The following is a 24,682-nucleotide window of genomic DNA, read 5'->3' as shown; positions in this document are numbered from 1 at the left end:
ATTTTGAATTTAAAAACATTATAAAAGGACCTTTTTTTAACCGGTTTCCTGTCTGAATGTTGCCTGTAGGCAACATTGTACCATTGAACCAACGACCCTTTGGAATGATTGTCTTTAATAGTCTAAGTGTATGAAAAATGAAGGTTTAACTCACCTATCAGTAGGAATATATTTTTTCCAGATGGAAAAGGGCCAGGAAATTACGTTTTGAGCAATTTTTTGTCGCGCAAAATTGCAAAGCTGTTTCCTTTGGAAAAGTCTGCAAAAAAAGGTTTCAATATGGCCTCCTGGAGGTCATGTGACAAAGTAAAGCATTGCTACTGGTTCCCTATACTCTTCCCTCTTTTTAAAGTATCGCATCACTCAAAAACATGCAAAAATTGATATGTTGCCTGAGGGCAACACCATACCATAGAGTGTTAACCACAGACCTTATTTCAACCACCAACCATTCAAAATCCTCATTGAGTTTCAGAGGTTAGACCCCAGGGTGCTAAAATGCTAACTTACAACTTGGTTTCATTCTTGTGGCTCCCTGTACAAGAACAATAATTAATGGTCATAAAATAAAATGTTTTTGATCTCCAAGGCACCGCCACCCCCACCTCCACCCCTGCCCCCACCCTGTGACCCGCCTCCGCTGCCCAAGCAGAGCTCCCAGGCCTCGGACACCAACCACATGAGTGTGAAGAGGCTGCGCTGGGAGCAGGTGGAGAACTCTGAGGGAACCATATGGGGTCAGGTGAGTCCAGGACATTACTCTTTGATTAAGTGTAATAAGAAAAAGAAAAAAAGAAGAACGCTTGGCTTAAATACAGTAAAATAAACACAATAAACAATAACAAAACTTGCCAATCTTCCCACCTTGGCTGTGAATTTTCTCACTCCTCCTACTACTCATCTAGTCTGTTGTGTCTCCGATGAGTCACGGCTGCATCGAAGCACAAATCTTTCATGTTTCAACAACTACTTGTATTTTACAAAGCCTTGGCTGTGTCTTTGGAGAGTACAGAGTGTGTCCTTGTCTATGTTTAGCTCGGAGAGGACTCAGACTACGACAAGCTCACTGACATGGTGAAGTACTTGGACCTTGATCTGCACTTTGGGACACAACGGCGGCCCAGTAAGTAGCCGTGAACATGTGATCATCCAACATCTTCATTCATGTCTTCATTTCAACATGGTCTCACAGAAATCCGTGAAATAGCCACGGATTTAGCTTAACTCAAAATCCGTGGAATAGCCACGGAATCGCTCAAATTTCCGTGAAACTGTCACGGATTTCACTACAATGCTTAGTTAATGACAGTCATATCCCGTGGCTATTCCAACATACAAAGTGATTATGTACATTCACTGAGTGAATATTTAGAAAATAAAACATATATTTCTCACTAGAAATGTGATCAAAATCCATTTTTATCCAGAAAGTCAAAATATTATTTTTTTCACTAAAAATGAGAGAACTGTCCGCCATGTTTTTTGTTCTGACCGCTGGGACCTTGAAAGTCACGTGACTTGGAACAAACCAATAGGAACAAATATCCATGGAATAGCCACGGGATATGACTGTCATTAACTTGCATTGTAGCGAAATCCGTGTCAGTTTCACGGAAATTTGAGCGATTCCGTGGCTATTCCACGGATTTTGAGTTAAGCGAAATCCGTGGCTATTTCACAGATTTCTGTGAGACCAGGTTCCTTCATTTACATCTTGCTTGATGTCATACAGTGATAATATTTCATCAAATAGTTTATGAGAGGATTAGATTAATGTGATAGTGATGTGTTTATCTGTTGAAATTCACTGTCTTGTTTGTCCTTTCACAGTTATGATGAGCTGCTCCATTCACCTGTTCATCAAATCCATTCTCCATAAGGCACCATTCATTTATCTGTCTTGAAAGAGCTCAGTAATAACACAGCTCTGCCAGAGAAAACGCATCTTACTGCTATTTATTGTAGACCTCCGAGACGCTTCGGCCTCTGGCAACTCAAGCGGCAGAGCTGTGTTATTAACCCATCAACCTGCCACCTGTAGCCACCGTGTGTGTGTGTGTGTGTGTGTGTGTGTGTGTGTGTGTGTGTGTGTGTGTGTGTGTGTGTGTTGATCCCCGGTGCCTGGAGAACACTTTCTTACACCGTTGTTAATATTATCAGTCTCTCCTCCAGAGCCAGCCTTCTTGCCGGAGAACTTTAAAAAGAAAGACGTGGTGGAGATTCTGTCTCATAAGAAAGCCTACAACGCCTGTGAGTACCACAAAAACACAGCCGCAGGTCACAACTGAAAGGGCCAGGCTCCGGTCTGTGAGACGACAGTGAAATAACACACATTACAGTATTTTACGATCGCTTTGAAAAGCTGCGCCGACTCACTAAAATACGATTTTTCTCCATTGACTTGATGCAGCTTTGCAAACTCTATTATAAAGGAGCAGTGTGTAGGATTTAGGGGGTTCTGTTAACAGAGATATACAATTTATTTTATGTTTTCATTTGTGTATAATCATTTGAAACTAAGAATTGTGTAGTGGAGCATGTCAGATGAGACTCAGCCAACAACAACAACAACAGCAACAACAACAACAACAGTCTCTCTTACTCAATGAAATTGAGTCTTTTATAAATACTATGCAATTTCATATTCAGGTAACACTTGTGTGGTGACATCACTGCAGCCAAGTTTGTATTCAAGGTGTTTATTATTACAGGAAGTGGTGGTGGGGATGAAAATGTATGACCTGATGTAAATAACATAACTGCAGTAAACAGACAAATATTATGTTTATCACTTTGAAAGCAGTTTGAGGATTGATTTGTAAATCCTGGATGAAATCACCTTGAACAACATTTGCGCTCTTATTTTGAAATAAAGGCTCAAAGACTAATGTGATTGGCTGAGTGCTGTTACACGAGGTAGGTGTGTTGGGGACCCTCCCAGCATGCACTGGGGCAATAGATTAATTTTATGTGTTCCTGCATTATTACTGGTGTTATTGTGTTCTACGTTGTGCTGAACAATGTTTCCACACTGTTAAACAGTCAGATGTTTCCTGTGAATGTACTAAGACCTCGAGTACTGTTGGTGCATGAAAGGTGAAGGTTCCCGATTAACATGAAAGAGACTTTTCAGTGATAATCTTTCAGTTCATGTCTTTTTACTGTATCTCAGATGATGTCATGATGTTTATTACTGTATATTTCTGTATATTTTATGATGTTTATGTACACTGTAACTCTTCATAATTTATTATTATGGAAAATATATATATATATATATATATTTTTCAATCACCTGCATGTTTTGCTATGGGGAATGGAAGCTTTATAACAAATTAATAAAATAAATAAATAACTTGGTAAATCAAGGTAAGTTGGCAACTTGGTAAGTCAAAAATATTATTAAAAATAATTGTAGGCATTCATTCGTTGAAATAAATTTGATATGAATTGATATTTTCATTTTAATTTGTTTCTTTAATTATTTACCTTTGTATAAATTCCTCTAATTAACTTTGTTGTGTATTTTTTCCCATTTATTTATTTTAATTTTTAAATCTATGTATTTATTTTTGCATTTATTATGTATTTATTTTTTTTAATTTAATTTATATTTAATTGTAGTATTACTTTTTGTACATCTAATGGTATTAATGTATCTAGTCATTTATTTATTTATTTTAATTTTTAAATCTATGTATTTATTTTTGCATTTATTATGTATTTATTTTTTTATTTAATTTTATATTTCATTGTAGTATTACTTTTTGTACATCTAATGGTATTAATGTATCTAGTCATTTATTTATTTTTTATTTTGGTAGCTTCCATCCTCCATAGTTCTCATCTAAAATCAATTATATCAACACTCTTTGATCACAAATTTCAGAAAGAGAGCCATTTGCATTTGCAATGAGTTCATGTATGGAGTTTATGATTATGATCAGCTAACTGTCAATAATCCTGTACTTTGGTTGATGATACTGATTGATCTGCTGTATCAGTTTCTTGGTTCTGCTGTGAAAAGTCTTTCTTGCTGCCGTGTTTCTTTGAGTCCATGTTGAGGATGGTGATGCTCTGCTGCCCTGCTGACTGCTCTCATCCTCTTCTTCTTCTTCTTCTTCTTGTGATTAAGAGAATAAATGTTTATGTTTTCTTGATGAATATGTGTCTTCACTTAGTGTTTCAAAAGCAACGACTTCATGTCTAAACTCTTTGTTTAACACATCCATGGCACCAATACTGCCCTACAAAGCAAAAAGGCAGTAACTGCATTTTTGGTCAAAAATGAGTTATTATCATTTTCATGACTTTCAATGCATCCTTTGTTATGTGACAAAACATCTTATCTCAAATGTGTGTCGTTTTGGAGAAAAATAGTAGTCGTTTGTACAGTAACTAAACGGCTGGATGACAGGATAACGTTAAAGTAATTTTAAGTAATAATTAGTAATAATTCTCAGTTCTGCACTCTGCGTAGTTACTGCCTTTTTGCTTTGTAGGGCAGAATAATGCACCAACATTACTCGTAGTCCGACCACATTCACAGGTCATATCGAACTGTTTAACAGTGATGAAGTGTGGAAACATTGTGGAGCACAATGAAGAACAAAATAACAACAGGAACATGTTGAATTTATTGTCCTGATGCATGCTGGGAGGCTTCCCAACACACTTACCTCATGTGACTGAAATCACATGATCCGCACTCAGCCTGATATACTCTTCCTGGTTTCAACACTTCTCATGTTGTCTTTATTTTAACATAAGAATACAAGGTATTCAAGATGATTTCCTCCAGGATTTATTTAGCCAGATGAGAAAATAACAGGATAATGTTTCTTATGACAATATGTCAGCATAATTTAGTTCTAGACACATTTGAAGAAAGCAAAGGAAATAGGGAAAAGAATAAGAAAAAATATAGGGATGAAAATTAATAAATTACATATAAATAACTATATAATAAAAATATTAAATTACAATAAATATAAATAATAAAAAAAATATAAACATTTTTTAAACATAAATAAATAAATATATACATAAATATATACATATATATCAATAATATATAAATAAATATTATATTATTATTATATTATTTTATAATTGTTATTTCTCTTTATATTTCCGAATTATTTATTTATTTTTTAATTGTCTTTTACATTTACGCAATAATTTTCCTCTTTTACGGATTTATTCTTTAAATTAAAAAGTAGCATGATATTAAAATATTACAGTGGCATTCATTTAACAGTAAAAATAAACTGAAACTCTACACTACACTATTTGCATAATGTTATATAACCACTGCAGAGACTGTTTTCAAGAAAAACAATTAAAAGCCTTATATGATAATGACCATTGTATATGAAAATGCAACAGGGGATTAATACTGAGTTATAAATGGATTTTGCAACTTGCAGCCAAACAACAGTAAAAAACTGTCCGGCACACACTGATCCAGTGATCAGTGCTTTGTTATGCAAAAAAAACAACAGATGTAAATCCCTCCCTGCCTCCTCTTCCTCTCTGCAGCCATCCTCATCGCTCATCTGAAGCTCTCCACCGGCGAGCTGCGTCAGATCCTGATGAACATGACCACGGAGCGGCTGGAGCCCGCCCACATCAAGCAGCTGCTGCTCTACGCGCCGGACGACGACGAGGTCAAACAGTACGAGCGGTTTGAACAGGACCCGGCCAAACTGAGCGAGCCCGACCAGTTCATTTTCCAGGTACAGAAACAATAAACACTTTTACAATAACCCAGCTGTTCTCAACCTTGGGGTCAGGACCCCAATTGGAGTTGCGAGAAGATTTCTGGGGGTCGCCAAATCATTTTGGAAGTCAGCTCTGTCTCCACTGTGTTAAAGTGTTCATGTGTTAATGTGTTTTAGTCTTTTTGGTCACTTAATGTCTTTTTTTGGTCATTTTGTGTTGTTTTTTTAATCATTTTGTGTCTTTTTTGGTCATTTTGTGTCTATTTTTGGTCATTTTGTGTCTTTTTTTTATCATTTTGTGGTCAAGTTGTGTCTTTTTTGGTCAATTTGTTTATTTTTTGGGTCATTTTGTGTCTTTTTTAGTCATTTTGTGTCTTTTTTGGTCATTTTGTGTCTTTTTTTATCATTTTGTGGTCAATTTGTGTCTTTTTTGGTCATTTTGTGTCTTTTTTAGTCATTTTGTGTCTTTTCTGGTAATTTTGTTTCTTTTTGGGTCATTTTGTGTCTTTTTGGTCATTTTGTGTCTTTTTTTGGTCATTTTGTTTCCTTTTTTAGGTCATTTTGTTTCTTTTTTGGGTGATCTGAACTGTGCGTGTGAGATGCTGTTCAGTGAGCGGGGGTCGCGGACAACATGGATGTTAAATTGGGGGTCGTGACTCAAAAAGGTTGAGAACTACTGCAATAACCAACTAGGTGATGTTTATAGTGCTATTACAATTTTCATTTTTAAATGTTTTCAACCAATTTCTTAAAGGTATATGGATCATTTAAAAATCATTAACATACTTAATATGGTGTTAAAATGTTAAAATGAGTGCAACTAAAACTATTGATAAACTATTAATTATAATTTCCTGGTTTGTTAATGGTAAAGTAACTATAAACTTACATTAATATACCATATATTTGTCATTTATGTATGATTTAGTTAGTTAAACATTAATAAAGTATGTATTTGCCATTCTAAATGGCCTATAAACGGTTTATAAATGATGATTAAACATTAATAAACTATCTGTTTACCATTTATAAATGATGGTTATTGTAAAGTGTTACATTACATTACATTACATGTCATTTAGCAGACGCTTTTGTCCAAAGCGACTTACAATAAGTGCATTCAACCTGATGGTACTAGACATAGACCATAGGAATCAAGTAAGTACATAACTTCAAGAGCTAACTGTCATTGCTAAAGGAGTGCTATATGTTAAAGAAGAAAAGAATAAGAGTTTTTTTTTGTTACCAAAACCACTGAACCAAAGCTGGAAAAAGCAACATGGAGTTACTCCAGTAAATGAGTGTTTTATGTGTTGTTTCAGATGCTGATGGTGCCAGAGTATAAAACCCGTCTGCGGAGCCTCCACTTTAAGACCACCCTGCAGGAGAGGACGGAGGAGATGAAGGTTGCGTACGATTACATCTACAAGGCTTCGGTGGAGCTGAAGAGCAGCAAGAAACTGGCCAAAATCCTGGAGGTAAACAGCCACAGCTGGGAGGAAGAACATAAAGCATACATTTTTATATTTATAATGGTCATTAAGTGGGGGTTTTTGCCCGCAGTTTGTTCTTGCAATGGGGAATTACCTGAATAATGGCCAGCCAAAGAGTCACAGGACAACCAGTTTTAAGATCAACTTCCTAACTGAGGTACAGCAGAAACACCTGCTCTTTAAGCACATTGTGTTCTTTCACCTTCAGTTTTAGTCATTCATTCCTTTCTTTTTCCCTCTTGCAGCTAAGCACAACCAAAACAGTAGACGGGAAATCCACCTTCCTCCACATTCTGGCCAAGTCTCTGTGCCAACACTTCCCCGAGCTGCTCAACTTTTCCAGAGACCTGACAACAGTGCCTCTGGCAGCCAAGGGTACGATGATGTTACAGCAGCACAGCTCTGAGACTCTGATTACCTTCATGAAAATCATTTAGTATGAGGATGTAAATGTTCCTAATTCCTGCACAGTACACATGGTGCTGGGTGTCACTGCAGACTTTGCCTAAAGCATCTAATTTAACTTTAATTCATGCTGTTTATTCAAATGCCTGTTAGTTTGTCTTCATAGCATCCTGTTTGTTAATACACTGATTTGCAGATTAAAGGCACACTATGCAGGAATGGTTTCTTACTGTTTGTAAACACAGATTTTAAACTTGGCTCCTCCTCTCCGGCTTAATGAAAGTTAAAGCAAACAAAGCAAGCTTTGTACACTTGATGTTTTGCCTCACTATATTTGTGCTTTTTTTGCACGGTACCTTCTGTTTTTTAGCTTTGTTTCCAAAGGCGTGACATCCATAAACGTCTCAGACACAGCAAAAGAAAAAAAAAAAAGATAAAATACAAGCAGAAGGCAGGATCCCTGCAGATACAGACACCACAATAAGTCATAATAAGTGATGATTTATACCAGGGGTGTCAAACTCAAATACACAATGGACCAAAATTTAAAACTTGAATAAAATCGCGGGCCAACATTGAACAAATAAACCTTTTAATATATACCAAACATGTTTTGCTTTAACATTAAATATGGAACCAGCAACGCTTATAAACATACAATATATAACTAAATAGTACAGACATGCAAAATCAAATTTAAAATAAAAAAAACCATCAATGTCCTTAATTTACAATAATAATATAATAATTTGGTATTGCCTCGCGGGCCAAATAAAATTACACTGGGGGCCAAATTCGGCCCGCGGGCCAGAGTTTGACACTCCTGATTTATACAGATTGTTTTTGTATGAGCCTATACATTGTTTTTTTTCCTTCATAGTATACCTTTAATCCATGTACTGTTTTTTAATAAGTGCTAATGTTTTGATAACTCATCATAATGATATATCTGTGTACCTTCAGTGAACCAGAGGGCCATCACAGCAGAGCTGAGTGACCTCCACAACACCATCCTGGACATCAGGAAGTCCTGTCTGAAGATCCCGCCCACCTCCGAGGACCACTTTGCCTCCGTGATGAGCGTATGCTAACACCTTTATAAAGCATCACTTACACATGTTCATACAAGCTGCAGACATTGTGAGTTAGATGAGAAGATCAATATCACTCTCATCTTATTGTTCAGAGCATTTTAACAGCATATTGACAGCTGTTAACCAATAAAATATTCCTTTAATGCTGATAAATAACTAATATACCTGGACAGGAACTAAAGGTCAGCTAATACAATATAATTTATTAAAACATTTGATTGATTGATTGATTGATTGATTGATTGATTGATTGATTGATTGATTGATTGTCTTTATTTCGAACATGCAAGCAATAAAAAAAACAAATTTAAATATTAATAGATGAATAAATAAAAAACAAAACAAAAAAGCAAAAAAATTTTTAAAAAACAGACACTTTCTGCATGCTCAAAAGGGGGTAGGAGGATTAAAAAAACGTATCTAGTCCTACCCCTTAACAGATCAATTTGACTTGGATAGTTAGTGTTATGTTATTAACATGTCATTAACATGTCAGTATGGTAAAAAGCTATATTAATGCATGTATATATGAAATAATGAACAATTGTGTGTATATAGATATATCTATATACATATACACTACTGGTCAAAAGTTTTAGAACACACCAACTTTTCCAGAATTTAATTGAAAATGATGCAGTTTAATGTCTCAGTGTACTCTGAAATTAATGCACATTTGCAACATTTAAAATTCTTTATTGAGCATGATAGTGTTTTGTAAGTAAAAAAAAGATTCAAAATCACATTTTATGTTGGACTAAAGGACTAAAAAAAGACACAAAATGACAAAAAAAGACACAAAATTACCAAAAAAGACACCAAAAGACACAAAATGACTAAAAAAAGACACAAAATGACCAAAAAAAGACACAAAATGACTTACAAAGACATGAAAAGAATTCAAAAATGGACAAAATAGCCCAAGACTCCATAGAGTTAAGTTGTTAACCCATTTCTTGTTCCCTGAAAAAAGGCCTACTTTTTAATTCTGAAATGTACATTATTTTTCAGTTTTGGTTAAGCTTACCTTTTTTTATTTACCTCTGGCAGTTCACCACTTACCTTTGTACCCTTTCAAGCTGTTCATTTGACTTGAACTGCTTGAATTTCAATAAAAAAACTGGAAAAATTGGGGTGTTCTAAAACTTTTGACCGGTAGTGTATATATGAATAATTTGTAACATTAACCCAACATTTATTGAAGTCAGAGTTTTGATGGCAGCATAATACAATTCTCAGAGGCTGAGTAGAAGTAACTCCTGATAAGTAAACTTTGATGTGTAAAAATGGTCGATGTGCCTGTTTGATGTGCGACCTTTAACACCCACAGAGCTTCTTGGAGAACAGCCACCCTGCGATCCAGTCTCTGGAGTCCCTGCAGACCCGAGCTATGGAGGAGTTCGCCAAGGTGGCCTCCTTTTTCGGAGAGGACAGCAATTCGGCCAGCACCGAGTCCTTCTTCGCCATCTTCGCTGAGTTCATTTGCAAGTTTGAGGTGAGCTGATACTCTTCAGCTGTGTTCATATCAGAGTTAGTATATTGATGTGTTGTTGTTTTTTTGCTGTTATAATGTTTACATTTCTTTTAACAAAGTTTCTATCTGAGTTGCATTGTTTTTAGTCTTTATTTCATTTTTTATTTTTTTATTTTTTTGTATTTATTTTTTAAAAATTTTTGGTCATATTTATTTTTCATTTATTCATTTTTATTTTAAGTTAATCTACACTAAAAACATTTTTATTATTATTTTTTAATATATATATTTTTTAATATTTTTGGGGGATTTTGTTAACATTTTCATTAACAAAGTTTCTATCTTGGTTGCATTGTTTTTAGTTTTTATTTCATCTGCAGTAACAGATTTTTTTTATTTTTTTGTTTTTTGTATATAGTTTTTTTTTAATTTTTGGTCATGTTTATTTTTCATTTATTATTTTTTATTTTAAATTAATCTACACTAACAAAATTATTATTTTTTTAAAATATATATATATTTTTATATATTTTTGGGGGATTTTGTTAACATTTTCTTTAACAAAGTTTCTATCTTGGTTGCATTGTTTTTAGTTTTTATTTCATCTGCAGTAACAGATTTTTTTGTTTTTTGTATTTAGTTTTTTAAAATTTTTGGTCATGTTTATTTGTCATTTATTAATTTTTATTTTAAGTTAATCTACACTAACAAAATTATTATTATTTTTTTAATATATATATTTTTTATATATTTTTGGGGGATTTTGTTAACATTTTCTTTAACAAAGTTTCTATCAGAGTTGCATTCGTTTTTATTTTTCAGTTCATCTGCCGTAACGGAATTTTTTTCGTTGGTTTGTTTTTTGTATTCAGTTTTTAAAATTTTTGGTTATGTTGACATTTTTTTTTAACAAAGTTTCTATCTGATTTTTATTTTTAATTAATTTAATTTAATTAATCTACAGCAACACTTTTTTGTTTTTTAGTTCATCTGCAGTAATGGAATTTGTATATATATTTATTTAATTATTTATTTTTGCATCTAGTTTTAGGTTTTTAGTTTAGTTTTAGTGAACTATAATGACCTCGGTTGATACCAGAAGCAGCGAGGACACGTTTGACGTGTTCCTGCAGGTGAGCAGCTCATGTTCTGATACATGCAGCAGGTGTTTGACGGATCCAAACCTCCAGAACAATTAGATATACAGCTGGTGCTCCCACAGAGTGACAGCAGCCTGCAGCTACACAGTGATTAAGCTGCAAAATGCTGCCGTCTGTGGAATAACCAAATGTGCTCCAAATCTGAAAATAATGCGGTAAAATAAGTGGAAATCACATGAGATTTTTGTGGGTTTGTGTTGCAGAGAGCTCTCAATGAGACCCAGACTCCAGACAACCCCAGAAGCCCCAGACTGTCTTCCCCTCTGGCCTGGTAGAAGTTAGGAACAGACGGACGTCGGGCCAAACCGACAGGCCGGGCGGCACCATTTTTCACTCTGCTCTCCACAACCAAAGTGCCAAGATCACACACAGAGACACTCAGAGAGCACGTCATCTATAGCAAACAGGATGGAACCACACTGTATCTATCTGTAGATAATCGGCTAATGAGTGCCCCGTGTGCTACATTACTGATATTTCAGGTGCTGGGTAGAGCAGGAACATTCAGGAACTCACCGCACACTGACCGCTCCAGCCAGACTTCACATTATTTACATCTTTGGAACACAAACTGACATGTAAGTAATGAAAACACCTGGTCTGGATATTTAGATTATGTTTAATACATACATGACTATATAAAGTTTATATTTTCTATCAGATCATATTTGAAAATTGTAAAGATTAAGCATAGATGTAGACTGACGACAGTTATCTAGGAGCGAGGTGACTCACAGTGTAGTTTAGTTAGCGTGTACGGAGCCAGGCAGTTCATACAGTGGTGCGTTCACTGCCCCCCCATACTGCAGGATCTTCTTTTTTTAGAAATAATTAATTTAGAGTTTTTTCCAACGTCATGTGTCCACATTAATGGTCCAGACTTAAACTTAATGTGGACTTAATGTAAACTACTGTGAATTTAAAGGGCATCTATTCTATTATGGGAATTATAATGACATAAAGAGTTAATAGTTTCCTGTTCTTGTACAGGGAGTGAAGGTCAAGTCATCCACACAAAGCTCTGCTTTTGTTCTTTGCTGTACACTGAATGTTACATTGCTAATTTCTCTTTTAGGATTTTGTATGGAAGTTAAACATTACCAAACAAACACAAATCCTTACTGAATTCTTAATATTATAATTAAAGTCTAATCTATAAAACTGAAATATTACTATCTATTCTGAATTTAAATGGTTTGAATTCCCATCTTTGATATTTCCAGAATTTTTTTTAATTTTATTTTTCAGTTTCAAAAATTTAGATGAAAAAAAGTTGTGGTTAACTTTAGCTTCAACTCCTTATACAAGTGTAATTAAGGATGAAGACATCATTACATATTCTTGTATATTTGGATTATTTTAAGATGGAGGTAAAACAATGCCCTAAAGATTTAACTTTTTTAGAAATATCAGAATACCCAATTGCAAATTTTAATCACTACTGAATTCTCAATATTGAATTGACAGCATGAAATATTACTATCTATTCTGAATTTAAATTGTTTGAATTCCCATCTTGGGTTGATTGTACCTTTTTTTATTTCTGGGGGGTTCACAAATTTAGACAAAAAAATTAGGTTGTGGTTAACTTTAGCTTCAGCTCCCCATACAAGCGTGATTAAGGATGAAGACATCATTACATTTTTAAAAATATTTTTGCTTCAGTGGTTATCCATATTTCTTTAGAGGGAGTTTTACGCCTCGTTTCCACACAGTTCTGTTTACATGCGAGTCACCTGTAAGGCCATTAATATATAATATATTAATATATAACGGGAACCTCTGTGATCCACAATATGGTGATCTGACTCATCTACAGTACAGTGTACCTGTAGCTGTGTTGTATTTATGTCAATGAACTATTGTTGTAAATTTACAGATTTTTGCTATGCACTGCTCATCATTTTTCTCTTTTTGTATTCTCCTCTAAGTCCTGGTTTATTTTCTCATTCAAAAGTCCCACCAGGAAACGTACCGTTAGCATTTTATGCTAACTGCCTGTGGAATTCGCTAGCAGGCTGTTTTATTAAAATCAGCTGTGTCGCTATACTGTTAGTCAAATAGTGTTATTGAATAACTCACAAGAAACTAGTTAAGCTAGTTTAACACATTTTGAACTTGAGGGATATTTTGTGAAAACACCTAAATGGAAGTTAATATTGGGAGAGTTCATTATTACATTCATCTGTTTATATATTAGGTGTATTACGGTAATGCTCCATGTGCATGTTCCATAACGACGGATGGCAAAAACAACACAAATTTAACTTTTTTATCATCTCTGCGTTGGTGTTCCTATCCATCCATTAAGAGATGCATTTCCTTGTGTTAAAAACTTTGGAGCATACTATGTATTCTATATTCAAAAAAACAAACCTGTGTGGAAACGAGGCGTTGAGCAGCCACTGAAATGTGTCCAATCACAGGAACTACAAAGCCTCTAAACAACAGGATGTCCTTCAATCTGCATTGTGATTCTTCTGCCTGTGAGGACGCCAAATGCATTCAGTAAACACATATTTATTTGCATAACATCATTGAAAACACCTTTCACAGTGAGGCAACACTGACTACATCAGCACATGGACAAACCTGGCTCAAAAATCATCTGTTTCATAAAACTATGTGGGTGGAACGTCTTGTTTTGTCGGTACAGGAAGACGAGAGGCAGCTTTAATGTGAAAAGGCTTCTGGGTAGAGGACTGCTAATAGATCTGCACTTTGTTCATTATCTCTCGAGTGTTTCTGAACACAGCCCGGCTGCTCAATGAATGAACGCATGTGGGGGAAAAAAACAACCTACTGTAAATGGTCATTTCCTGCTTCTCTGGTCGTCATGGTGATCTGACTCATCTACAGTACAGTGTACCTGTAGCTGTGTTGTATTTATGTCACTGAACTATTGTTGTAAATTTACAGTTTTTGCTATGCACTGCTCATCATTTTTCTCTTTTTGTATTCTCCTCTAAGTCCTGGTTTATTTTCTCATTCAAAAGTCCCATCAGGAAACGTACCGTTTTATTTATTCTTTACGCGCAGCTTTAGTCAGGCTTACGAGGCGACTGATCTCGTAACGACGTAATCCTAGCTGCTACTAGTGTGGTAACAGTGTTTCTCGTCCAAATCAAATGCATGTTGGTGCAGTTAATGTATTAAGATGTGCAGCTGGTAGCATTTCCCCTCCCTGGATATTTTAGGTTTAAAATAAACACTTCTGTTGGTCTATTTATTGGTTGCCCATAGGCTTCCTCTTCTTTTTGTTTGATGTTTCACCTTCAATGGATACATTTTGATCTACAGTCATGGAAAAAAAATGATTAGACCACCTTGTTTTCTTCAGTTTATAGTTCATTTTAATGCCTGGTACAACTAAAGGTACATTTGTTTGGACAAATATAATGATAACAACAAAAATAGCTCAAAGATTTTAATTTAAGAGCTGATATCTAGACATTTTCCATGGTTTTCTTGATAATGATTTTGGTTATTATAAACAAAACCATGGAAAATGGCTAGATATCAGCTCTTAAATTAAACTCTTTGAGCTATTTTTGTTGTTATCATTATATTAATCCAAACAAATGTACCTTTAGTTGACTGTATGAAATATAATGCGTAAAAGTTAAAATAAAAACAACAAACGGTAACGCTTTATATTAAGGTCCTTGTAATAACCATTAATTAACAAGTAAAAAGGCCCTTGTAAGTCCTTACAAGATGCTTATTAACATTGTGTGTTTATAAGCTTATATAAGTGTTAATAATGGCATTACAAACAACCATGACCCACCCATTATGTCTTTGCCATGCCTTTATTAATCTTATTTTATTTGCTTATTGATCTTATTGCTCATCTATTATAAGTTAACTATGCTTTTTGCATCTACCGGATCTAAAGCGAGAACAATGCCTTATTACTTGTTAATTAATGGTTATTACGGACCTTAATATAAAGCGTTACCAAAAAAAAACTTGTACACACAAATATAAACAATGATTTAAATAGTTTCTTCATATACTTTATTTTCTTTGGAAAGGGGGTATAACCAAGCATTCATATTACATGTTTTTTTATTCCATATTTAAGCTCACCAGACGGCATACATACAAAACAATGGAGCTTAAAAATGCAGCATTATCATTTCTAGTTTAATGGCGTTGGACAGAGCGATCTCTGTGGATGCACGGGGGGTAAGGCAGCGAGGTACAGGAGCAGAGAGAGAGAGAGAGAGAGAGAGAGAGAGAGAGAGAGGAGGGGATTATAATGCTCCGTGTTCTCTGATAAACAAACTTGTCTTCAGGTCAAACTGCAGCATCCAAGACTTTCTCCACTGGTACCATATTGGGTCAAAGCTTACACAGAAAATACAACAAAGCATTTTTTTCTCTTTTTAATCTTTTGACCTGGCGAAATCTAACACCACATCACTACTGAGGTTTCACAGCGCTGCGTGCTCTCAGCTCAGTGGGAAAGACGACAAAAAAAAAAACAAAAAAAAAAATCCTCTAGGAAACCACTCATTGGCCTGCGCTCAAGTGCAACATCAGCATCCTTCTGCTCAGGCTGGTTATTAAGAATTGTCCTTTCACTACATTCACTCAGCCTGGTGCGTTTAATCGATCGATGGAGAAACAGAAAGGCAGAATACTGAGTGTGTTCAGGCTGGGCGGGTGGGTAACCCTGCTACTAATGCTTTAAAAACCCAAACAAATCATTTAAATACACAAACCGCTGTTTGAACAATACAAGACTTCTATTGCAGAGGGTCCAATCACCTTCCTTTAACGTCCCTGAAACATACTTGTCGCCAAGACAGCTTCTCGGAAAATACTGTAGAACTAGGAGCCAAGTATATCCTCCATACAGTAAATATATAATGCTTTTCATTACACGGTTCTGGGAGGAACCCATAAGGCATGATTTACATTTAAAGACTGCATTAATTACGTCAAAGCCACAGGGAATGTGTGTTTTTAAATCGGTAAATAAATACAGGAGTGAGGAGAAAGAAAAAAAAAAAAGGTTTCCATACAAAAATCAAGTGTTTGAGACGACTGGAAACCTGCAGTCACCAGCTACACTTTAACAGTTTTGGTTTCTACGTCAGACCTTTTTTCCCCGTCACCCCCTGTGCTGTAGAAATACTTTTCCTTCTTTTTAATTCTTGTTCTAAGGCCATTCTTCAACTTTAAAGAATACAAAAACCTCACATCATCAGTCTATAACTTGGCGTCCCCTGGTGGATAAGGCCGTCCCTCAGCTGTTTGATTGTCTGGAGCTTCGTCTGTAGGGAGCGCGGCGTAAAGATGGAAACAACTGGCACCATCATGGAGGTCAACAGGGTTCTCTGTTGGTAAATAATGACTATTGACAGTTCTAACAGCTCAACTGGGAATGAGAAATACCTGAAGAAGACTAGTGGAGTGGCTGGAGGTCAAAGGAAGTGGTCCAATATTGAGATTTGGACAAGGCCTGTAATTAATTGATATTTGATTTGATTTAGTCTTAATAAATAATTTGGTCTAAAAATATATATATATATACACTACCGGTCAAAAGTTTTAGAACAGCCCAATTTTTCCAGTTTTTTATTGAAATTCAAGCTGTTCAAGTCAAATGAACAGCTTGAAAGGGTACAAAGGTAATTGGTGAACTGCCAGAGGTAAATAAAAAAAAGGTAAGCTTAACCAAAACTGAAAGATAATGAACATTTCAGAATTATAAAAGTAGGCCAGGGAACAAGAAATGGGTTAACAACTTAACTCTATGGAGTCTTGGGCTATTTTGTCCATTTTTGAATTATTTTCATGTCTTTGTAAGTCCTTTTGTGTCTTTTTGTGTCTTTTTTTAAGTCATTTTGTGTCTTTTTTTAGTCCTTTAGTCCAACATAAAATGTGATTTTGAATCTTTTTTTTATTTTCAAAACACTATCATGCTCAATAAAGAATTTTAAATGTGCAATAATTTCAGAGTAGACTGAGACATTCAACTGCATCATTTTCAATTAAATTCAGGAAAAGTTGGTGTGTTCTAAAACTTTTGACCAGTAGTGTATATATAAAGCCAAAGTTTAGATATTCAAGTAGCATGTTATTGGGTATTATGAAAATCGATTTATTGTTTTACTGACTTTCAGCCCCTAAGTATGAAATGCTACAAGTTATTTAACATATATAATGTACAGTCATGGAAAAAGAAATATTATACCACCATTGATTTCTACAATTTCTTGTTCATTTTAATGTCTGGTACAGCTAAAGGTACATTTGTTCGGACAAATATAAATATAACAACAAAAATAGCTCATAAGGATTTAATTTAAGAGCTGATATCTAGACATTTTCCATGGGTTTTGTTTCATAATGACTTTGGTTATTATCAAGAAAACCATGGAAAATGTCTGGATATCAGCTCTTAAATTAAATCCCTATGAGCTATTTTTGTTATCATTATATTTGTCCAAACAAATGAACCTTTAGTTGTACCAGGCATTAAAATGAACAAGAAATTGAAGAAAACAATGGTGGTATAATATTTTTTTCCATGACTGTACAGATAATCGTGACATAAGTATGGGCTTTTGACTTTGGAATCCAACTTACTTAACTAAGTGATCTTAATATGCATGTTATAGCTGCTACAAATACTGCTTAAAGGGAAAGTTTGGATGATGTTGAAGAGGGGTTTATGAGGTATTTATCATAGTCAGTGTAAAGTTTTTGGGGCTCAGCACCCCTCCAGTTTGGCGGCAGCAGCATAATGTATTTTAGCCACCTGAAAAGTCATATAAGTTTACGTGTATGCTACATTTATAATATTTTCACCGCTTTATCTAATTTTACACAGGGGGGAACTGAAGCTGTTCTATTTTTTCATCTAAGCCACCAGACTCCATTGACAAACACATGAATTTTTCCTTGCAGAACACAGGAGTTGCTGGTCTACCGCTGCCTCGATCGCTGCCTTTTGAGTTATTATGTGACTTTTAATGGGTTTTAAGACAACTGATCGATGATCAATACATCGGTAGCCCAGCAATTCCTGCGTTCTGAGGTAAAACTGCAGTTACAATTCAGATTCAGTTTTTCAATGCAATGATTCAAATTGAACGATACAGATTCAAATCATGTGATTCAAATTCAGTTTTTCATGCAATTATTCAAGTTAAGCAATTCAAATTCAAATATAAAGAATTCAAATTCAGTTTCTGGTGGCTCATATTTCAGCCCATACGTTTTTTTTTTGTCATTTTAAGTCATTCTTAGCACGCTGATGTATGTTAAAGTGTTCATATTTCTGATATGTTTAGTTTGAATTATTTATTTGATGCTATAAAACGTGGGTGGACATCACCAGTCCCGTCAGATGGTTGTTGGTTTGTTTGTCCAGTGGTAGCTAATACGCTGACTATGGGTAGGTACATTATAGAACCCCACTTTAATATGAGTGTAGTAGTTGGTTTCCTGATTAAAATGCTGACAATTAAACGCATAAATCATCAGATGTGTGATTGGGACATCACAGCCATTGTTTACCAAGACCTGTGGACCTCCATCATGGCTGCCAGAAACTGCTTTATGTCACATTAAGTCCTTCATACAGGCTGCACTGACTGGGAGGACATGATGGCAGAGGAGGGCCGGGACGAAACACGAGCAGACTAAATGATGAACGGTGTGTGTATGATGAGACGTGTGTGTGTGTGTGTGTGTGTGTGTGTGTGTGTGTGTTGGGGGTGGTGGGGGGCTACTGGACCAGAGCGTCCCCTCCTTATAGGACAGTGCTCTCAGTGTCCAGGTCACAGTCTTTGAGCGGCAGGCAGGAGGCCGTGGATGGCTGCTGGTCTACAGCGAACTCAGGGACCAAAGCTCGACTCAGCCCTTTGAAAGACATCCCCGGGTCTAAAGAGACAAAAGATGAGGACAACATAAGTCACATAAATATCATAACCGTCTTTTTTTTTTTTTTAAAGCTGCATTGAACAAGACTTTTATGTTGCAAAGAACACATAATCCTTACATAAAACTTGATAAAATCAAGTAGAAAAGCTTGTTTCAGTTACCGTTTGTGTTACGTAACGTTTAATATGTTTGTCATGCATGCAGGCATTCACACAGAGCACTGCACAAAACATAAATGCACTATTTAATTCCACATTATAGGAACAATAGGCCATAATCACAAACATGTGCAGCTTCGTCTCTGGAGTATGAAAACATGTAAAGCTGTTGTAATTATGCCATTCGGTGCAGCTTCGTCATATTTTCCATAGATTCAAACAGCAGCAGGAGCTCAGCAGTGAAACAGCAGCTCGGTCAGGGTGAACAGCAGGGGGCGCTGTCTGGCCACAGACTGTGAGCAGCGGTGCAACAGGCAGGGGAGAGTGGATGGAAAATATGAAGAGTGGTGAAGTGGTTTAAACCAGCTATTCTCAACCTTGGGGTCAGGACCCCAATTGGGGTCACTTACTGTCTTTTTTTGGTCATTTTGTGTCTTTTTTTGGTCATTTTGTGTCTTTTTTTTGATCATTTTGTAGTCAATTTGTGTCCTTTTTGGTAATTTTGTTTCTTTTTTTGGTCATTTTGTGTCTTATTTGGTCATTTTGTTTCTTTTTTTGATCATTTTGTGTCTTTTTAGATCATTTTGTGTCTTTTTTTTTTATCATTTTGTAGTCAATTTCTGTCTCTTTTGGTAGTTTTGTTTCTTTTTTTGGTCGATTTGTGTCTTTTTTGGTAATTTTGTTTCTTTTTTTGGTCATTTTGTGTCTTTTTTTGGTCATTTTGTGTCTTTTTAGGTCATTTTGTGTCTTATTTTTGATCATTTTGTAGTCAATTTCTGTCTTTTTTGGTCATTTTGTTTCTTTTTTTGGTAATTTTGTGTCTTTTTTGATCATTTTGTTTCCTTTTTTTGGTCATTTTGTTTCTTTTTTGGGTGATCTGAACTGTGCCTGTGAGATTGTGTTCAGTGAGCGGGGGGTCACGGACAACATGCATCTTAAATTGGGGGTCGCGACTCAAAAAGGTTGAGAACTACTGGTTTAAACTACATGATCAGCTGGAAATTCACAGTTTGCATTTAAAAGTTTGATAAAAGAGATAAAAATCTAAGTGTGTGTGTGTGTGTGTGTGTGTGTGTTAGATACAAGATGAATATGTGCTTCATCTTTGACGAGACAAGACGAGAACATGCATGTCAGTTACACATGCTTCACACCGGGTTTAAAACAATACAACTCACATTAAAAAATAAAATAGAATTATCAAACCACCTTCTCTCTGTATAACTATTTATCTCTATCTATGTCTCTCTATCTCTACATATCTTTACCTATCTAATCTCTCTAGGTCTTTCTTATCTTTCTTTCTAGCATTATCTCTAATGGCTACATTTTTCTATTCATCCATCTTAATTTTATGTCTCAATATTTCTATCATTCTCTTGTCCAATTCCATTTTTATTTCTGTGTTTGTCTCTTTTTTCTCTTTCAAAAGATTTTGCAAAAGTATCATAATAATATATATTTTTTCAACATATCTAACAATAAAATATCTCTCTATCTTGATATAACTAATCTATCTATCTCTCTTGATATAACTATCTATCTATCTATCTATCTTGATAAAACTAATCTATCTATCTTGATATAACTAATCTATCTCTCTATCTTGATATAACTATCTCTCTATCTTGATATATCTATCTATCTATCTTGATCTATATCTATCCATCCATCTTGATATATCTATCTATCTATCTTGATCTATATCCATCCATCCATCCATCCATCCATCCATCCATCTATCTCTCTATCTATCTCTCTATCTCTCTATCTCTCTATCTCTCTATCTCTCTATCTATCTAGATCTATATCTATCTATCTATCTATCTATCTATCCATCTATCCATCCATCCATCTAGATCTATCTATCACCATCCAGCACTGTGAACACACATTATGAACACACAGTGTGCCGGTGGACCATCAGGGCTCCAGTGGGTACTTGATGTCTGAGAGGCAGCAGGCAGAACTTAATGAATGCAGTGATGAGATGATTTCTACAGGCAAACAAACGGGTGCAGGTGCTGCGAGTGAAAAGGTGGATTAACAACAAACCTCTCACAACAAGAGCCTCTTTAACCTGTGGAGGTATTACAATGCAACACTGTTAGAGAGAGAGCATGTTAGTGTTGAGCAGAGAATAACATGCAGCAGCTGTGTGAGAGGCACCACTCACCCATCATCTTGTACGCTGTGGCACAGATCCCGTTGGTGTCGCCGGCCAGCGGGGTGGGCTGGGGCGGCGGCGGGATGCTGGGTCTGTTCCGGGGCTTGGGGACGGGTCTGGGCCGGGGAAGGGAGCCTGACTGGAAGGGAGACGGGGACGGAGGAGCTACATCCTGCATGGTGGTGGAGGGCGGAGGGGTGTCTGGAGGGGTCGGGGTGCCTGGAGGTGAGGGGTCCGTGGTCTGGTGGTCCCCGCCGGGCTGCGATGGAGGAGGGCTGGCCTGTGACGGAGGCTCCGGGGGCGGGTGGCTGGGCGCTTGGATCGGGGGCTGGTTGCTAGAGTGGCGTCTGGGCGTGGCACATGGCTGCGAGGTGGGAGAGGTGGGAGAGGTGGGCGAGTGGCTGGACAGGGGTCTGGGGGTGGGGCTGAGGGACTGGGACGAGCCGGAGGAGGAGGCGTGGTTCACTGAATTACAGGGCTGGCAGGGTGGAGGGTTGGTGGGTTTGGGAGGGGCAGGAGCCTGCTTCTTGGTACCTGAAATATGACGGTGAATCTTCTGATTATTAAAAGAAATTACAAATACAGTACAGGCCAAAAGTTTGGACACACCTTCTCATTCAATGCGTTTTTCTTTATTTTCATGACTATTTACATTGTAGATTCTCACTGAAGGCATCAAAACTATGAATGAACACATATGGAATTATGTACTTAACAAAAAAAGTGTGAAATAACTGAAAACATGTCTTGTATTTTAGATTCCTCAAAGTAGCCACCCTTTGCTTACTAGAATATAAGACATGTTTTCAGTTATTTCACACTTTTTTGTTAAGTACATAATTCCACGTGTTCATTAATAGTTTTGATGAATTTACAATGTCAATAGTCATGAAAATAAAGGAAACGCATTGAATGAGAAAGTGTGTCCAAACTTTTGGCCTGTACTGTATGTGTTTCACACAAAACTGCAACTGTGATACCAACAACATCAGAAATATGAACAAAAGATTAAAAATAACAAAAAGGTGGTAAAAAGTTCAATTGTTTCCATTTCAGTCGAAGCAAATTTTGAAATGTTGCATTAAAGAGAATGCGAATAAGGGATGTTTCAATCAACTGGTTTAGAGCAAATAACCAAAGCTGCATAAACGTACTTTGGCCAGCAGATGGCAGTGTGATGTATTGCTGTAGGCTAATCCGTCAGTAAACAGTAGAAGAAGAAGAGATTGCGCAAGAGGGAAAAAACAACAAGAAAGAAATTGCTAATCGGACACTTTGGCCACCCACGAGAGAAAATAGAGAGAAGTATTCCAGAATTGGATTCAATTGGACAACTTATAATTCTTTCATGTCAGAGCGTAAACAGCTGATCAGCCATGTGAGTTAAATGTTTGCTACGTCAGAACGTATTCAGGAAAAGCGTTTCAATTTCCCATTTAGCGCATTACTATTTTTTTCCCGAAAAGGACAAAAACTACCTCAAACGAGCATAAAAACATTTATGCGCATTGAAAATTGTGCATTGGAATTTGTTGATGGAAGTTGTTGAAGTTTCAGTCTTAGATTTTGAGAAATACACATTTCTTGCAGCGTTAGATTAAAAGACTGACGCCTATATCTCATGTCTGTGCAGCAAATACAAAGTTGCCATCAGGAACCGGTTAGCTTAGCTTAGCAAAAAGACTGAAAACAGGTGAAACATGATGAAACAATTAGCCTGTCCAGCCAACTAGTTTTGTCCAAATGAAACAAAATCAGTCTAGCAGCACCACCAAAGTGCAATCATTATGCTTTATATTTTATTTTATGAAAAACTGAAGTGTCGAAACGGCAAAGGACTATTACCCAAAAAGTTAAACTACAGAAAGCTTAAAAAAAGAAGAAGTAGGAGAGCAAAAAGCAACATTGTGAATCAATAAAAAGATCAAATAAACAGTTTTCCTGCAAGCTTGACATCAGTTTGAACTCAGGAATCACAACACATCTCAAAACAGAATAGATTTCAGGTTCTGTAAGTTCATAAATGTAAGCTGCGGCTATTCAACAGCCTGTAAGGCTTCGGCCTGACGAACTCTGAGTGTTGGAGGTTTTCTTTAGTCAGAAGAGTGAATGTTACAGCAGAACATCTGAAGATTAACTCAAAGGATGGATTAGCATTCTTAGCTTCTCACAAAAATGATAACAATTTGGAGAGATTTCCCAAAATGGAAAAAACGTATTTCAGATGTCTTCATGTCCAGTTTCCTTAAAGGGATTGTTCAGATTTTTGTATGAGGGTCTCATCCACAGTCAGTGTGCCGTCCCTTTAACCCATTGAGGCCTGAAACGCCTGTAAAACCTCTGGGCGATTTTAAAATAAGCCTCTAAAACCTGAAGTTTTTCTCGAAATTCAACAGAAGTGTCAACGCTTCCTACTAAATAATAGATTTTTCAGCCTCTGTAGCAGATAGAAATGAAATTATAAAAGTATTTGAGAGCTTATACAAATACTACAAAACGACGTATCCACTTTCCAGGCTTCAATGGGTTAAACTTCTTAAGACCTGGATGACTGACCAGCTTGGAAGCAATATCCTTATTTGAACCATACACACTCTTACCTCTGCGCATCATGTGCGGACTGGGCCCCATGGATCCAGCCGCGGGGGTCCCAGTGCCCAGCTGCCCTGCAGCGTGGCCCCCTCCTCCTCCAGAGCCGTTCCTCTGGAGCAGAGGGGTCGGGACAGATGTGGAATCACGTAGCTTTGGGTTGCTTTTGAGAAGAAGGGGAGAAAAGAAACTTTAAACCTGCAAGCTTTATAAAAAAATCTGGGTATTTATTTATACAACAACATCCACAGCTGAGTGCTTTTACCGAAGGTTAGATCTTTTAAAATAGATACAGCAAACCTAAGTGCCTCACAAATTTTATCTGGGTGCCTCATCTGAATCTACCTTCCCAGCAGAGTCTGTAGGACCACAAGAATGCTGAACTGAATAGTGCTATCTGTCTGCATATGAAGGTTGTCCTTTCAGCAGCTAAATCAAAGACACCCTTCAGTTGTTGCATAACAGGCTTTTCAAAGCAGTTTGGGCCAGTTAGTGCGAGGTTCCTGCTGATTCCAGT

General features: G+C 36.3%; 2 protein-coding genes across 5 annotated transcripts in view; one reads left to right on the top strand and one right to left on the bottom strand.

Annotated features, from left to right (window-relative positions):
* Positions 1–14,578, top strand: part of grid2ipb (glutamate receptor, ionotropic, delta 2 (Grid2) interacting protein, b) — a 60,151-nt gene extending 45,573 nt beyond the window's left edge. Inside the window, exons 16-25 of the mRNA XM_059324363.1 lie at positions 590–742; positions 1,036–1,123; positions 2,161–2,250; positions 5,542–5,738; positions 7,046–7,201; positions 7,287–7,373; positions 7,462–7,591; positions 8,585–8,703; positions 10,046–10,210; positions 11,553–14,578. Of these exons, the coding sequence (XP_059180346.1) occupies positions 590–742; positions 1,036–1,123; positions 2,161–2,250; positions 5,542–5,738; positions 7,046–7,201; positions 7,287–7,373; positions 7,462–7,591; positions 8,585–8,703; positions 10,046–10,210; positions 11,553–11,624 (1,257 nt within the window). The 3' untranslated portion in view covers positions 11,625–14,578. The remainder of the gene's footprint in view (positions 1–589; positions 743–1,035; positions 1,124–2,160; positions 2,251–5,541; positions 5,739–7,045; positions 7,202–7,286; positions 7,374–7,461; positions 7,592–8,584; positions 8,704–10,045; positions 10,211–11,552) is intronic.
* A 3,944-nt stretch (positions 14,579–18,522) lies between these two features.
* The window catches only part of arhgap17a (Rho GTPase activating protein 17a), a 48,162-nt gene continuing 42,002 nt past the window's right edge, over positions 18,523–24,682 (bottom strand). For 3 of the 4 annotated variants that reach the window (XM_059324348.1, XM_059324349.1, XM_059324351.1), the window contains 3 exons: positions 24,177–24,328; positions 21,586–22,110; positions 18,523–19,251 (listed from right to left, as the gene is read on the bottom strand). In XM_059324348.1, coding sequence (XP_059180331.1) covers positions 19,121–19,251; positions 21,586–22,110; positions 24,177–24,328 — 808 coding nt within the window. In that variant the 3' untranslated portion in view covers positions 18,523–19,120. Of the gene's footprint in view, positions 19,252–21,464; positions 21,490–21,585; positions 22,111–24,176; positions 24,329–24,682 lie in introns of all 4 variants that reach the window. The other variant, XM_059324350.1, reaches the window with a different exon arrangement.

This window comes from Centropristis striata, chromosome 21 (genome assembly GCF_030273125.1).
Source record: "Centropristis striata isolate RG_2023a ecotype Rhode Island chromosome 21, C.striata_1.0, whole genome shotgun sequence".
NCBI classification, from domain to species: domain Eukaryota; kingdom Metazoa; phylum Chordata; class Actinopteri; order Perciformes; family Serranidae; genus Centropristis; species Centropristis striata.
The sequence above is the reverse complement of the archived record's forward strand: the minus strand, read 5'-3'. Positions and strand labels throughout refer to the sequence as shown.